The sequence below is a fragment of the Octopus bimaculoides genome, chromosome 7, assembly GCF_001194135.2.
Source record: "Octopus bimaculoides isolate UCB-OBI-ISO-001 chromosome 7, ASM119413v2, whole genome shotgun sequence".
Taxonomy (NCBI): Eukaryota; Metazoa; Mollusca; class Cephalopoda; order Octopoda; family Octopodidae; genus Octopus; species Octopus bimaculoides.
This window is the reverse complement of record NC_068987.1, coordinates 49,909,701-49,926,778: the sequence shown is the minus strand read 5'-3', so window position 1 is coordinate 49,926,778 and position 17,078 is coordinate 49,909,701. Positions and strand designations below refer to the sequence as shown.

The 17,078-nt window shown below is 35.9% G+C and overlaps 1 protein-coding gene across 1 annotated transcript in view; it reads left to right on the top strand.

The window, feature by feature from the left end:
• LOC106881995 (exosome RNA helicase MTR4) overlaps positions 1-8,424 on the top strand; it is a 32,665-nt gene extending 24,241 nt beyond the window's left edge. Inside the window, exons 20-25 of the mRNA XM_052969421.1 lie at positions 609-722; positions 1,425-1,588; positions 3,099-3,261; positions 4,904-5,066; positions 6,707-6,811; positions 8,261-8,424. Of these exons, the coding sequence (XP_052825381.1) occupies positions 609-722; positions 1,425-1,588; positions 3,099-3,261; positions 4,904-5,066; positions 6,707-6,811; positions 8,261-8,313 (762 nt within the window). The 3' untranslated portion in view covers positions 8,314-8,424. The remainder of the gene's footprint in view (positions 1-608; positions 723-1,424; positions 1,589-3,098; positions 3,262-4,903; positions 5,067-6,706; positions 6,812-8,260) is intronic.
• The last annotated feature ends 8,654 nt before the right edge of the window (positions 8,425-17,078 follow it).

The following is a 17,078-nucleotide window of genomic DNA, read 5'->3' as shown; positions in this document are numbered from 1 at the left end:
GAAAACATTAAGGTATCAGCAACATTTGAAATTACTATAATTCCTCATGTGAACATCAACATTATTCCAGTTGTTATCCTTTGCAGATTTGAACTATGAATAACAGTTTTCTTCCTTGTAACAAAACATTGTGTATGTTATGTATGTGTGTGTGCATATACACACATGTATAATATAAATATATATAATGTATGTGTATATAGATAATGGTAACTGTTTCTTATTAGGAAACAAATTAGTTTTTTACAGGACTGCAAAGAGAAGTGGTCAAGTTAATTGAGACGGATAAAAAATTATTAGTTACAGAATAAAAGCATTACATTTGGGTCAACGACTCAACATACAACAGTCCCCTCAATAAACGATCATATATAAAGAAATACATCAAAGTCCACAAATACATAAGAAAATATATATAAAAATAAAATACAACATAAAACCCACAATATAAAAATTTATATATATATATATATTTTTTTTTCTACTAATAACATACAAATAAGTCAAATTTGAGTTAAAATGTATGTATATACATATGTACACACACACAAGTAATATTTTATGTGCAATTTGTTACATGTTTGCTACAGGCAATTTATATTTGATTGTATTTTTGTCCCTTTCAGAAAATTGAAGCTTTTGAACACCGTATGTATTCCCATCCTCTTCATAAAGACCCAAAACTGGAAGAATATTATTCACTGTATGAAAGAAAAGCTAAGGTAAATAAAATCAAATGCACCAGTAGGTACAGGCATGCCCGTGTAGTTTTGAAGTTGTCTTTGAAGCCATGTTGTTAGGGGTTTTGTTGCCTGCATGAATGTTGTCAGCTGACGTTCTATACTACACCCATGGATTGACCAATACATTGTGAGTGAAGTTGGTTTAGAAACTGAAGAAGCTTATCATGAGTATTTGTGAGTGTTGTGTGAGTTAATATATTTTTGTTGATAGTAAACAACAATCTCACTATCAATACTGATGGTGTCCTTTGCTTACAGTCAATCTCAAAAGGATATCCAAGTTTCTCGACATGTTGCACAATCTTTGTATGCAAAATGTTCATTCAAATGGTGTTTGTTCTCTCTACATTCATGTTCCACGGTAGCATACTTCACTTTCTTGTTTTACATTTGAATTCTGTCTTTTGCTTAACCAAACAGCTCGGAAATTAGTGTGAAAAATGTTGTCAGCTAGGTGGGTTGAGAATAGTACATTTAATAGGAACACACAAAAGTGGACAGTTAGAAATTTGGTAGAAAGCACACACAACATATTACATTCTTTTAAAGATTTCCTTATGTAGCTTGCACAATATATAATGTTATGAAGAAGAGTTATGTATTTTAGCTTGGACAAAATATGAAGATTTTCTTAAGTGTTCTATGTTGGATGCAATATAAAGATTTCTTTGTGTGTTTTAGCTTGGACAAGAAATTAAAAAAATCAAACTTGAAATGAAGAAAAAGAAGTCATTACTGCAAATGGATGAGTTGAAATGCCGGAAACGTGTGTTGAGGCGACTTGGTTATGCAACACCTTCAGATGTTATTGAAATGAAAGGCAGAGTTGCTTGTGAAATTGACAGGTAGTCAAACTTATTTTTTTAAAGTTTAATAACTCTGGTATTGTGGTATCTGCAAGGTTTGGTTATTTTTGATGGAATAAAACTTAAATCATAAATCCAGATATTTTCAGTTCAAATTCAAGTTGAATTTACAGTTATATACAAATAGAACATGGTAGAACAACAACAGCACAAAAATAAATGTACAGGTTTAGCAAAAGCAGTCTCCCACATTTTACTGGCTGATAAGCACTTAACCCTTTAGCATTTAAACTGGCCATATCTGGCCCCAATATTCAAACTGGCCAGATTTGGTCTCACACCTTACCCTACAGTATCATTCTAAAAGTAAACAATCACATCACTGAAACTGTAAAGATATAAGAAAATGCATAATTAATTCAAAACAATTTGAATAAAAACATTACATTCAACAGAGTAATCTGAACACTAAAGAGTTAAATAGCAAACCCATGGTGCATATTAGGCCAATCCATAACGGTAACTGAAAAAAAAAAGAAGTAAAAATTAGTTACATAAGAACACCATTAACACCTGTCTAACTTTGATAGCTTATGTGCCTCACAACAAGAGATTTTTCTGCTGCATCTTGTAGTACAACTGAAACATATGTAAGGACAGTAATATATAAACAATGTAATAACACAGTACTCCAATTTGTCATACCCCTGTAGCTGGATGTTCTTCCTGGCACCAACCAACATTGTTTTTTTGAGTAAGCTACTAGTGGTCTTTCAAACGACAAACTGTTCAGTGGCTGGACACGTTTTTGCAACAAGTGTAAACACTAACACTGTCTGCACAGCATGCAAATGTCATGATAACACCTACTCACAGAGCTATGCCACAGGAATGAACCTGAAGTAGCAATAGGTCAAGTAAAGAAAGAAAACAATGATAGAAAAGTGAATTAGTAAAAGAGCCATAAAGATGAAAGGGTACATAAGCTTGTTAGAAATAGTGTTAGTGAATTTTGGAAAGCATGGAATTTTTAAATGATGCAGGGTCTTGATAGCTAATGACTGATGCAGATAGTTTATTCTGTGCTTTGACAATACTGAGTGTGAAAGCAATGTTTCTGAAAGTCATGGGCACTACTCTGATTTTATAAGCATATCCATATACAGGAGAGTTATTGAATTCAAAAAGGTGGCTGAAGTTGGAAAGATGGTGGATAATCTTGTGGGCATTTATAAAGTCAGCTGCTAAACATTAGAACTTTTGTGTTGATGCCCAGAAAAGCAATATGTTCAAAATGTGGAAAGTGACCTATAGAGGGTTATTCTAATTTTTTTAAAAATCTGTTGGTTTAACCTGTGTCTTAATTCTTGGTTGTAGACAAAATTTATAAGTTTGTGAATATATCAAAAATAAAGTTTTCTTTTTTTTTTTTTTCAACTTCATAAATTAAATTGTCGGTTATTATAAATTATTTACCTTTTATTGGGTTATCTTGTTTCTCAAAAATAACTCACTGTTTCATGACTTAACTTCATATTTAAATTTTCAGTGGTCAAGAACTTCTTCTTACTGAGTTGATTTTCCATGGAGTTTTCACTGACCTCACTGTCCAACAGAGTTGTGCCCTCCTCAGTTGTTTTGTCTGCCAAGAAAAAGCATCAGAAACTCCCAAATTGACAGAAACACTTCGTGGGCCATTAAGAATCATGCAGGTATGTGCACTTAATTACATTAGTTTTAGTGATTACCCAAATAAACAAGAGATTTGGCCTGCCTCACAAATTGTATCTAACCCATTCTAGCATGGAAAAGTGAATATTAAAATGTTGATGATGATGATGATGGTGATAGCAGTTGCAATAGCAGCAGTGATGATGATGGTGATGCAGTTAAAAAACAGGGAGTTTATAAACTAAAATGAAATATAGAAGCAAATTGTTTGCTGCTGTTATGGCTTTTTTTTTCCTGGCAAAACTTGGGTTCAGTACATCCGAGTAACAAAACCATTGCTATTTTATGGGAAGGATTAGCATTGCTAATATTATCTATCTTTATATCAAAGCTAGTAGTATAGAATGTCATTTGGAGAAGAGTAAAAGAGTGTATTTGTACATCAGCTGTCACAAATTTACTGCTGTTACTAGTATCACTAGTCAAACATATCAAGGGTTAATTAGCTTTTCAATTATCTTCTATGTTCCCTTTGATTTCTTGACATTTTGCTTCTCACCTCTATCCTCTAAAATGACTAGACTTCTTTATTCTTCTCTAAAGATGGAGCATTTTTTTTTCTTTTTGTTCCCGTTTACAAGCTTCAGGATTATAGCCAACCTAGCTTAAAATCTAATGGAATGGGTTTATCTGTTAGCTAACTCTGCTATAGTCTTAACTGAGTGAGAGTTTCCTCAAAATGTATGGCCTTTTTATTATGACTTGTATGTGTGGCACCATGTTCTCAATGAGTCTATAGCTTGTCTTATTCATTTTGAAGCCAGTTCAGTTATGCCACTATTGCCCAGAAGAAAGGCATGAAAGCCAAATTCTTATATTATAGCAGGACTGAATTAACTCGTGAAAAGTATTTAGTTGGTGTTTTATCTTTTCTGCTCTCCATCACCACCACCAGGCAGTCTAAAATTCTTAATTTTTTACTGACTAATAACACAACTGTACTAAACTCTAAGTCATTATCATCAACACTACGTCTGCCATCTTGTTATTACTCTGGTTATATGACTCCCACTTTTGCATTATTTATATCATGTTTACTTCATCTTGTGAGCTCATAGTAATCTTGTTAGTGCTGGTGCCATGAAAAAAAAAAAACACCTGGTACACTCTGTATAGTGGTGGGTGTTAGGAAGAGCTTCCAACCATAAAAAAACATGCCAAAGTAGACATTGGAGCATGATTCAGTCCTCCAACAGGTTTGATCCTGTCACACTGTCTAATCCCTGCTAGTAAGGAAGATAAAGATTAAGAAATGATGATGCTAATTATTTAGCTTACTGGATCAAAATATGATCTAAAATAAACGTTTGTAAAAAATCATTCACAGTTGGCATCATTGTTTTGCATTTGTTTTTCCAAGTTGGCATGAGTCTTTCATCATCTGGTATTTACAACCACAGAGAAAACAACTAATCTTTGTTGTTGTGCATGTTATTTTTATTTAAACAGGTAGATTCCCTTCCTGTCACTAGTCACATTATAACAAGGGCTGTGGACTGGGTGTAGTTTTATTGTACTACCAGTATTAGAAGTGTTTGACTGCAGCAAGATTAAAGAATCACACACCATTCTGTATTTACTCCGATGCTGGTGTTTTTTAGAATTGGTCTATTTATTTTACAGGAAACTGCCAGAAGAATTGCCCGAGTGAGCAAAGAAGCCAAGATAGAGATGGATGAAGAAACTTATGTTGATTCTTTCAAACCCCATATGATGGATGTTGTGAATGCTTGGTGCAATGGTGCTGAGTTTGCTCAAATTTGTAAAATGACTGATATATTTGAAGGTATAAGATAACAATAGCTTTTCTTGATGTTTTCTGTTTTCCTTTATTTATCCCAGTTTGAAGAAGATGCAAAAATTGTTAAAAACAAAATTATTACTCTTATTAACTAAAAAAAACAGATTGCCTTATGGCCACTGACTAGGTTAACAATTACTATTAATCAATGTGAGAGTTAGTTAATCAGGACTAAAAAAGGTGGTTAATCAAGCAAATAAAGTTGTGTCTATAGGAGGGTGATGGTGGTTATTTAGCACCAGAGAGTCCTGAATGAGCAGTCTTATGATCAAAGCGTTCTAGTCATGACCATTTTGTTCATTAGTACTATATTCGTTAAGAGAGCAGAGTGTCATTTTTGTAGATTTGGCTGCTATTTCTAACAACAGATAAAGTGATTTTCATGTTGAGGCTCAATGGACGTTTAGAATTCTTGTTGGTGGTCATTAGGATCTGTTTCTTTTTCAGTAAGCAATTTCAGGACATGATCTTCCTACAGTAAGCTAATACAACTGTAATTAATTTACAACTTACCAAACTACCTACAGCAGCCTACTGTATCTCTGCTTAGTTCCTATTTACAGCTGGGACACTTACTAAATGCAAAATATATCTCTGAAGCTTCAAATAGCTTTTCAGAAGCAGTGCTTAGTTACAAATCCTTAACTTGAAGTTGGAGAAAGATGGGTCTCCTCTATGATAGAATACAGAACATATTTCCACCAGTTAGGTAAACTTAGGTACATGGTGTTCAATGAAATCTCCAAATACACAATAAAATAACCTACAGTGATTTTAAAATGAAGACTTTTTACTTGATAGCCCTCTGATACCATATCTACAAAGCCATTTTATTTGTGTTATTTCTAACATGGTCAGCTGTCTATCTCAAAACTTCAATATGAACTGTTTTTTGTTTTCCTTTTAATCATGATTTTTGATTTTGTTAACTGTATTAACCTTTTAGCATTCAGATTACTCTGTCAGATTTAATGCTTATTTATTCACATTGTTTTGAATTAATCATGCATTATTTCATAGCTTTAGAATTTGGATGTAATGGCACTCCGTTGCTTACGACGTCGAGGGTTCCAGTTGATCCGATCAACGGAACAGCCTGCTCATGAAATTAACGTGCAAGTGGCTGAGCACTCCACAGACACGTGTACCCTTAACGTAGTTCTCGGGGATATTCAGCGTGACACAGTATGACAAGGCTGACCCTTTGAATTACAGGCACAACAGAAACAGGAAGTAAGAGTGAGAGAAAGTTGTGGTGAAAGAGTACAGCAGGGTTCGCCACCATCCCCTGCTGGAGCCTCATGGAGCTTTAGGTGTTTTTGCTCAATAAACACTCACAACGCCCGGTCTGGGAATCAAAACCGCGATCCTATGACCACGAGTCCGCTGCCCTAACCACTGGGCCATTGTACCTCCACGAATTTGGATGTAGTGGTAGCTTATTAGAATGTCATTGTAGGGCAGGTATGAGAGGCTAGGTCTGACCAGCTGTAGAATATTTGGGCCTGATATGCCCAATTTAAATGCTAAAGGGTTAAGGATTGCCTTCCACCAATGGTTGTGATTGGTGTTACATCCCACTTACTGAATTAATAACCTTTGGTTTAATAAAAATATTTTAACAGGAAGTGTTATAAGAATCATGCGGCGATTAGAGGAAATGTTGAGACAAATGTGTCAAGCATCAAAAGCTATTGGAAATACAGAACTTGAAAGTAAATTTTCAGAAGGTATAGTAAAATACTCTCTATTGTATTGGCTTTGTATGTGTTATGTGTGGCTATTTCTGTTTGTTGACTCTAATTTTCACCACATTAATATCTTAATTTGTGATTGACCTGACCTTGAGTAATTGGAGGAATCATCAGCCAGATTTATGTAGAGCAAATCTATTTATATATCATATAGTAATTGCAGCTTTTAGTTAGAGCTGAACGTTTATTATCTAATTAATGTCATTTTGTGATAAATGTTACCAGTTGGTGGTGAATAAACTCAACTAACACACTCCTTCAGAAAACGACTGAAGTCATTGCAATTATAGTAAAATCAGTTACTATTGAAACAAATGTATCATCATCATCATCAAATTTATGGGAGTTTGTTGTTTTTTTCTCTTTTCCCCTCCATTATTCACATAAATAGGACAGATTTGCAAAAATACAGCTGCTTTCCATGTGTTTCAATTCCCATATCAACATATCTTATTCAGGTTCTCTAAGTGGATTTCTGCTTCATTTACAGTTCATATGCTGTTTGTAATGAGAGTAAACTGCTTCCTTTAGTACCTGTTTATAACAAAGTGAGCTGAAACATACTTTTTGTCAAAGTATTCAGCACAGAGACGTTTTTAGGGGATACCTCCGCAGAAAGAAGATGGCTATATATCTATATATAGATTTAGTAATTAAATATATTTTTTATAGATATTAGATGTAAAAAAATATTCCATAGGTGCAGGAGTGGTTGTGTGGTAAGTAGCTTGCTTACCAACCACATGATTCCGGGTTCAGTCCCACTGTGGCACCCTGGGCAAGTGTCTTTTACTACAGCCTCGGGTCAACCAAAGCCTTGAGAGTGGATTTGGTAGACGGAAACTGAAAGAAGCCTGTTGTATATATATATATGTATATGTTTGTGTGTCTGTGTTTGCCCCCCCCCCCCACTACCGCTTGGCAACCAATGTTGGTGTGTTTATTTATGTCCCCATAACTTAGCGGTTTGGCAAAAGTTACCAATAGAATAAGTACTAGTAATGAATGTCATTGAGGGCTAAACCCTTTTTCTGCAAGTACTTGATAACAGCACAATATCAAATTTTGTCCATTTTCAAGAGAAGTCGCTACGAGTTACTTTTGTAGTCTTCTTTGTAGAGTCAGATGTCATTTTACCAGGAAAGAAACAATGCAGTTATTAATAAGGGTTGAAATTAATGCATGCAAGATTTCGCAGCTCTATCACCCAGTACACTATAAAGTGGTTAGCATTAGGAAGGGCATCCAGCTGTAGAAACTATGACACATTAGAGCTCAATGTAGCCTTCCAACTTATTGGATCCTATTGAACTGTCCAATCCATTCCAGCATGGAAGACAGACGTTAAATGATGATAATGTATGATACTTCATACACTAATTATAACAGAACATATTTACTTATTTATTCTTTTTTTTTTTCCAGGGATCAGGAAAATAAAAAGAGATATTGTATTTGCAGCCAGTTTGTACCTATAGTACCTTTCTTTTCCTGTCACATCTAAACTGGAATGATTTTATATTCATTGTAAATAACATTTATGAAAAGGAAATTTTTATTGTTACATTAAATCATACTTTCTACCATTATTGTGTTTTCTTTTGTATTGTAAACATTTACAATTTGAATATCTGTGTGTCTTTTGGATTGTGTCTTGTACCTGATAATAAAAAAAAAAAAAGATTATCTCTGCTAAGGTCAAGTTTGTCTTTAGTTCTTTTGAGATTGACAAGGTAAGTACCATTCATGCCTTGACTGAGGGTTTCCCCAAAATGTATGGCCTTTTTTTTAGGACTTGTAGTGTGTATGAGTTTATGGCTCATCTTATCCTTCCTTTTGGAGCCAGTTCACTTACAATGTGGCTTTCATGCTTAAAAGAAAGGCATGAAAGCCACATTTTTTACCTCATTCTCCCTTATAGATGGAATGAAATAACTCACGAAAAGTTGGTGTTTTATTTTTTCTGCTCTCCATCACCGCTGCCACCAGTCTAAAATTCTCAATCATTTACTGACTAATAACCTAATTGTAAATTATTTATTAACCAAACCTAAGCTCTGAGTCATTATTATCAACACTACGTCTGCCATCTTGTTATTACTCTGGTTATACGTCTCCCACTTTTGCATTATTTATATCATATTTACTTCATTTACAACTAACTCATTAGGAGTTAGTTTGCATTTATTGGTTGCCAATTATCTCTAATTTTGCCAGTTGCTCCCACTAAAAGTATGAAAGACCTTTTCCATTAAGTTTGGCAGATGATGGTAGTGATAGTTGTGTTATTAAAGATGGGGAAGGACTATTGCATTTTTGTATTTAATAAAAAACATTGATGCCATTAGTACAGAATTCTTTACAAAAACATCATTAGTAATGCCATTAGGCTTGTTCTCTTATTTGATTATATTTATAAATAGGACTTCAAATTGCAAATTGAAGGGTTAGTGGAGCATTTCCTCTCAATTAAGATTGTGATATATCCTTGATTAAGAAACTTCAGCTTTTTCAGTATCCTTAGATTTGAACACAGAACAAATCATTACCCGTTTGTTCATTTTCAAATCCATTTTTCCATATTAGAATAGGTTAGATGAACATGTTATTGTAGTATTGTTATACAGTATGATGCTCTTCCTGTAGCTAATCCTTACCTGTTTTGCATTAAGGAACCTTTTATTTCTCACATCTTTGAAGGTATGAAGTGCGCAGGTGATTTGTTTATAGAAGGATTGACAAAAGCATCACTGTTCATACATTGTGACTTATAGAAGCAAGCACACAGTACATGCGTGAGCATGCATACTCACAAACACAGATACATAAGTAAATTTGCCACTTAGTATATCTTCTACAAAGGTTTACATACATCATACCTTGTTACTGTGTGGATTGGGTTCCCTACTGACAGGCCTACTGGCTTGAGCTGCTAGATTTGATGTGTATATAAACAGATTAGCTGCTTTTTCTCTGAGAATGGTCAAGTGATGTAGACAACTTTGATGAGACCTCAATAAGGGTCAAAAATTAAAATGTCTTTGTTTTTTCTTCAATCTATAGGGAAATGGGTAAATTTGACTTGTATGTGCCTAGTACATAGCTTTACATACATATGTATGTGTATATTATCATCATTTTAACCTTCACTTTTTCATACTTGCATGGTCAGATGGAATTAGTTGAGGCAGATTTTCTATGACAAAATGACTTTCCTGTCACCAGTCGCTATCTATTTCCTGACAAAATATTTTTTCCCTATGGTTGGACACATTTCTATGGGAAATTGGAAATGCACAACACCATTTGTATGATGGTGGCATTCATTTACAAGTCAGGATGAGACACATACATATATGACAAATTTCTTATAGTTTCCAACTACCAAATCCACTCGCAAGGTTTAAGTATGCCTGCACAGCATTTTAATTTGACTTGTTTCAACCAATTTTCTGTAATCAGTCATTATTCCTAGTATTAAAGGTAGTGAACTGGCAGACTCATTAGCACACTGGACAAAATGCTTAGCAGCATTTTGCCCTTTTTTATGTTCTGAGTTCAAATTCCAGCAAGGTTGATTTAGCCTTTCATCCTTTTCAGGTCGAGAAAATAAGTACCAGTTGAGCAGGGGTTAATGTAACTGACTTTCACCCCCCCTCCCCCCAAATTGCTGGCCTTGTGCCAGAATTTGAAACCAATAATTATTTTTAGTATTCACACATGCACAAAAATTTTGTAGAGGTGTGGTTCTCTGGAATGAATGCTTCCTCATAACATGCTTAGGTCTTATTCTATAAAGCACTGTTAAAATAAAAGTCTGAGTTAAACCTAGTTGAAATTTAAACTCAAAATAAGTAGAGGAACAAAACTAAAAGCTGTTAGATGTTTAATCCTTGACTCTGTCACTCTAGGATTACTAACACTGGCACAAGGCCACATTTTGGAGAAGGATTTAGTCAGTTATATCCATCCCAGTATTTGAGTGGTACTTTATTTTATTGACACTGTTTGGAGGAAAGATGAGGTCAGCTGGCAGGGTTTGAACTCAAATGTAAAATGATCTAACTAAATACCACAGGCTGTTTTGTCTGTCATTCTAAGGATTCTACCAGTCCATTATTCCATTAATTGTATTTTAGGATTGATTCATTCAGTTACACACATCCTCTATAACTGTCAAATGTAAAGAATTATTATTTTGGATTAAAAGTAATTGTTTATAATTTAGGCACAAACCAGCAATTTTGAGGGTATTAGTCCGTTTCACCACCTTGATTGGTACTTTATTTTACTGATCCTGAAAAAGATGAAAGGCAAAGTTGATTTTGGTTGGATTTGATTTCAGAACATTAAGGTCTAGAAAAAATACCACAAAGCATTTTCCCTGATGCTGTAACAATTCTGATGGCATTCCACCTTAATAATTAAATATAGTCTTCAACATGGTGGTTCCTACGGAACAGTCATGATGAGGTGGTGATAAACATTACTTCTTAGTAAAGTTACTGCTTTCATCTCTTATAGAGATTTTCTAACTAGCTAATTTGCTTAATAATAATCATTTCTATTATAACTACAAGGCCTGAAATTTTGCGGGAGGGGCTAGTTGATTACATTGACTCCCAAAGGGATGAAAAGCAAAGGTGACCATGGCAGCATTTGAACTCAGATTGTAAAGAGCTGGAAAAACTGCCACTAAGTACATTGTCCTCCATTGTAATGATTCTGCCAGTTTGTTGCTTTAATGATAACTAGTGGGACCTGTGGAGAAGCTATTTAAGAAAGAAAGGATTATTTTTATTTTGTTAAGTTATTTCACTTCCAGTCACAATAATATTTATAATTTTAAAATTTTCCTCTAAGTGGTTTGTGTTTCTCTCTTTCTACCTTTTCAACAAACCTTTTAACTATGTAATTCCCCTCTTCATGTCTTTAACATTTCTCTCTTTCTCTTCACCTTCCCACCCTACAGCATATCCTTAACACTTCTCTCTCCCACTTTTCTCTCACCATCTTTTTCTCTTGTCCTTTGCCTCTCCCTTCAACTAACCACATGATTCATTTGGCCTTAGTCTATTGTTATACTCTGCTCTTCTTTCTTCTCTACTCACATTTCTCCCCCCTTCACTTTTATTCTACCTCTCTAACTAAAGTATAATGGGCAAGCAGATTATTATATAGATAATAGTTTCAAATTTTGGCACAAGGCCAGCAAATTTTAGTGGGGTGGAACTAGTTAATTAAATTGACGCCAGTGCTCAACTGATATTTTATATTATCAGCTCCAAAAGGATGAGAGAGCTAGAAGTGAAGCTAAGCATTTTGGCATGCAAATGATTCTGCCAGTTGGCTACCTTAATAATTTAATTTTTGACACAAGGCTAGCAATTCTGAGGGAAGAGGGAAGTCGATTATATCAACCCTAGTGCTCAGCTGGTACTTATTTTATCAACCCTGAAAGGATGAAAAGTAAAGTCAACCTCAGCCGGATTGCTTTGATTTGACACAAGATCACGTTGTAGATTGGTGGGATTTCATAATGGAATGGATAAACACCTGTATTTTATTAACTCTGAGAAGTAAATGGTTAAGTCCACCCTGATGGGATTCTAATCCAAAATGTATGAAATATAAATAAATCCCTTAAGGCATTTAGTATTAGAAACATCACTGTTTCTGTACCCTACTGCACATAAAACAGCAAGTGCCAGATTAGTGATAACATCATTAATAGTGTTGTTATCTATACTTTGCCTACTATTTGTCATAGGCTGTGCAGGAGCTGATACAGTTTATGGATATCTCCAGTTGCTACAATATGCTTCGGTACAGTGGTGATATAGTTCAAATATTTATTGAAGTAGATCTTCTATAGCCAAATGCTCTTTTTGTTGCCAACTTTCACCTGTTTCCAAGTAAGGTTAATATTTCTTCGTGGCCAGATGTATTCATGGAATATAGAAAATGAAGGACAATGTATGACAATGCTTGTTTACAACTATTGTGTGAGGTTGAGATAAGCACTCTACATTACACACATACACAATATATATATATATATGAGGGAGTGCTGTAAAGTTCCTGGCTTTAAGTGTATCACAAAAGGCCTAGTTGGAGGCTCAAACTTCCGAGTTCTTTTACAGGGCTTAGAAAAACTGAAGGACCACTACAATAAGTGTGAAACTGAGAGGGGAATATGTTCAATAAAATCATAATTAACTGATCCTCCTGTATTTTCTTTTACCCAAAGCTAGGAACTTTTCAGCACCCTCTTGTGTATGCAATGTGTTTCTTTCAGTTTACAATGACCATGATGCCATGCAGTAGGACTGAGACAAAATTTATGTGGTTTGGAAACAAACTTCTTAACTACACAGCCATCTCTATGCCTTCATTAGCGGTGTTAATTGGTTAGTCTTTGGTGAAGATTTGTAACTCTACCTTGATATGAGCTGCTGTTGTATTGCAACTGGTTTTGCTGCTGCTAGAATAGTTTTGGCATTTGTTCAGTTTTCAATCATAGAATGGTTTGCTTTTGAGTAACTAAGCAATATTTTGATTAATAATGAAACAAGGAAGGTCACTTTGGAAATTGGTATTGATTTACTAGAATACATTTATATATGAATACTTCACACACTAAGAGCACCGTCTGAGCGTGATCATTGCCAAAGCAGCTGTCTGGCTTTCGTACCGGTGGCATGTAAATAGCACCATTTGAGCGTGACCATTACCAACGTCGCCTTCCTGGCACGTGAAAAGACATTCAAGCGAGTTCGTTGCCAGTACCGCTGGACTGGCTCTTGTGCAGGTGGCATGTAAAATACACCATTTCGAGCATGGCCGTTGCCAGTACCGCCTGACTGGCCTTCATGCCGGTGGCACGTAAAAGCACCCACTACACTCTCGGAGTGGTTGGCATTAGGAAGGGCATCTAGCTATAGAAACTCTGCCAAATCAGATTGGAGCCTGGTGTAGCCATCTGGTTCACCAGTCCTCAGTCAAATCTTCCAACCCATGCTAGCATGGAAAGCGGACGTTAAATGATGATTATCATTTAATGTCTGCTTCCCATGCTATCATGGTTTGGATGGTTTGACAGGATCTCACAAGCAGGACTGTGTTGAATTTCCATGTCAGCTATGGCGTGGCTTCTGCAGCTGGATACCCTTCCTCATACTAACCACTTTATAGTGTACAGTAGATATTTTTTAAATGACACAGGCACTAATGAGGTCACTAATTAACTCACAAGAAAACCCCCATTGACTGTGTAGGAGTGTATTTGAGAGATGGGAAGGTGGTTTCATGTCAGGTATTAAGCTAAAACTGATGGAGGGAAATGCACAGGTGTCCTGCCATGGAGTAGATACATGGCTACCCCATATTATATAAGGGTGAGTAGAAGTAGCTTGCAAACTCTCAGAGTACAAGAAGGTGAGTATAAGAGAATATGGATCAAGTGGGAAGGAAAGAATGACTGAATTTCGTGAGAGTGGCAAATGGTTAGAGGTGGTAAATGATGAACAAAGGTGGAAATGTGGTTGATGATAAATATCACTATGAAGTGGGGGCTGGTGAGAATGATAGAAGTGTTAAGTGGCAGTACAGGAATATATATATATTTATATATTCTTTTATATGTTTCAGCCCTAAGGCTATGGCCATACTAGGGCACACATACATATGTATACAAACACACACACATATAAATGTAAACATTGCAAATAAATGCTGCATTACCAATCTTGACAAATTGTAGTCTGAAGTTCAAGAAAATAATTTAATATGACAGAAGTTGGAAAGGTCTCGCAAAACTTTTGAGAGATTTCTTGTTATCTTAGAAGACAAGGTTGGTCACAATAAGAAGAATAGGAAGCTAGGTCAAAACTCTACTATAAGTGGATCAAAAGGTTAGCAGATGGGATCTCAGCAAAATTTCCTGTTATATACTCTATACAAACATGTATGTACAAACACACATTTACAACCAGGAGGAGTAAGAGTAGAACTCAACATATTTAGTTGGAATTGTAAATATTGAATAACAGTTTGACTTACTTCCATATTATACGCTGGCACAAAATGCACCTTCGTCCTCAGATGTACAGAGTTAGAGTAGCGAAAGCTGATCTCAAAATGTTGAGCCTCACAGAGGAGATGACAAAGGACCAAGGTGATTGGTGATTCACTGTGCTCAAGGAGACTTATTCCACCATGGGGAAAATGAGGCCTTGAGAATATTTAGTTAAGGCCTATACATGCCAGGCTCTGCACCATCAAGCATTGCTTACACTGCATCCTCCTAATACCCATCCTACTTCTAACTAATGGTACCACTCAGCTGTTGTAATTATTTGCAAGCAGAATTGGTACATTTCCCTGTCCCCTTTGTTTTGAATTACCAGTTGCCTCCTTCCTCAAAACCACTTTCTATTAACATCATCATTTTCCATTGATCACTTTTTGTCTTTGCCTTCAGTTATCTCTCCCTCTTCTGAGCTACATCTTAGACCTGCCATACCTTGTCTCTCATATTTGCTATCATTCTCTATGCACTCTCATAAATATCATTGATGACCCCGTCCACTGTTGTTACCCCACTTACAATGGCCACCCTTACGTACCTCTTATCTCCATCTCCATTACTGCACATCACCTTGCTCATCATTCCCCTGCTTTCTCAGCTATCATCCTTCCTGAACCTCTTCTATCTCTTACACCTCACCAAACAAACCTTCATACTGATATTTCCCCCTCAAACATACCTCCACCATTGTTCATCACACACTACATTCACCTCTACACCCATCTCTAATCATCTGTTAATCTCCTTTGATACTCTAATGAAATTACCGTCCCCTCTCCCCAATCCACTCTGCATTCTTTCTTAAACTCTCTTTCTTGTACCTTGAGATTCTCTGGCATGTTTTCACTACTATCTCTATCTTCTTTCTAGCAATTCCAACCCATCCTTATATAGTGCTGGATAACCATGTATCTCCTGTATAGCAACACACCTGTGCTTGACTCTTTATCATACTTTAACCTCCCAACACCAGTTCCCCATCTCATATAGCCCTTCCCTGCCCCACTCAGTCAAGAGGGATTTTTCCTTCTTGTGTTTTTCAAATTATTTGATGACCTCAGGAGTGCTGTTGGCATAAAAAATGCATCCAGTTCATACTGTTGGCATTAGGAAGGACCTCCAGCCACAGAAACCATGTCTACATCAATGCATGCAAAGCCACAGGTGTTACATCAGATTTTTCTTCCTCATAGAGAGATGTCAAAAGAAAGGCTATATATATACGAGGTGGTATCGGAATGTTCCCAGACTAATTCTGTAGCACACCAACAGATGGCAGCACACGGTTGCATGCACAATGAGAGCTAGCAGTGACTTTCAAGAGGCAGTGTGGTGAGTGACATCGCTGTGTTTACTTCGCAAGTTGTGAAATTTGTGTTTTTGTGATTGTATGTATGTTGTAGTCTGCAATTTTGTCATGGACAGGAACTAAGAGCCAACATGAAATTTTGCATTAAACTTAGTCTGCTACAGAGACATTGAGCATGCTTCAGCAAGCTTATGGTAATGAGGTAATGGGTCGTATGCAATGTTTCAAGTGGCACAGGGGCTTCAAAAATGGAAGAACATCTCTGGAAGATGATGAACAATTTGGAAGACCTGCCATGAGTGTCACCCCCAGAAATGTGGTATTGTGCATTGAGAATTCGTCCCCCAGGGCCAGACCATTGATTGAGAATTCTACTGTGATGTTTTGAAGCATTTGAGGGAGGATATACGGCTAAAGCGACTGGATCTGTGGAGCGCAAAGAATTGAATTCTTCACTGAGCTCTCCTCACTCATGAGTTTCTTGCCAAAAGCAACATGGTATCACTTCTGCATCCACCATATTCACCAGATTTAGCATTTGCAGACTTCCGTGTCCTCTCCAAGATGAAAACATAGTTGAAAGGTCGCCATTTTAACATCATTGTCAAGATCCAGAGTGAATTGCAGAAGATTCTCAACTGCTTACAGAAACTGACTTCCAGGCCAGATTCCAAAAGTGGCAGAAATGCTGGAAACGATGTATTGCTGCACAAGGTGGCTATTTTGAAGGAGATGATATTAAAACTTAGGTAAATAAGTTATTTTTTATTTAACATAACTAGTCTGGGAACGTTTTAATAACACCTCATATATATATATATATATATGTATATATATATATATAT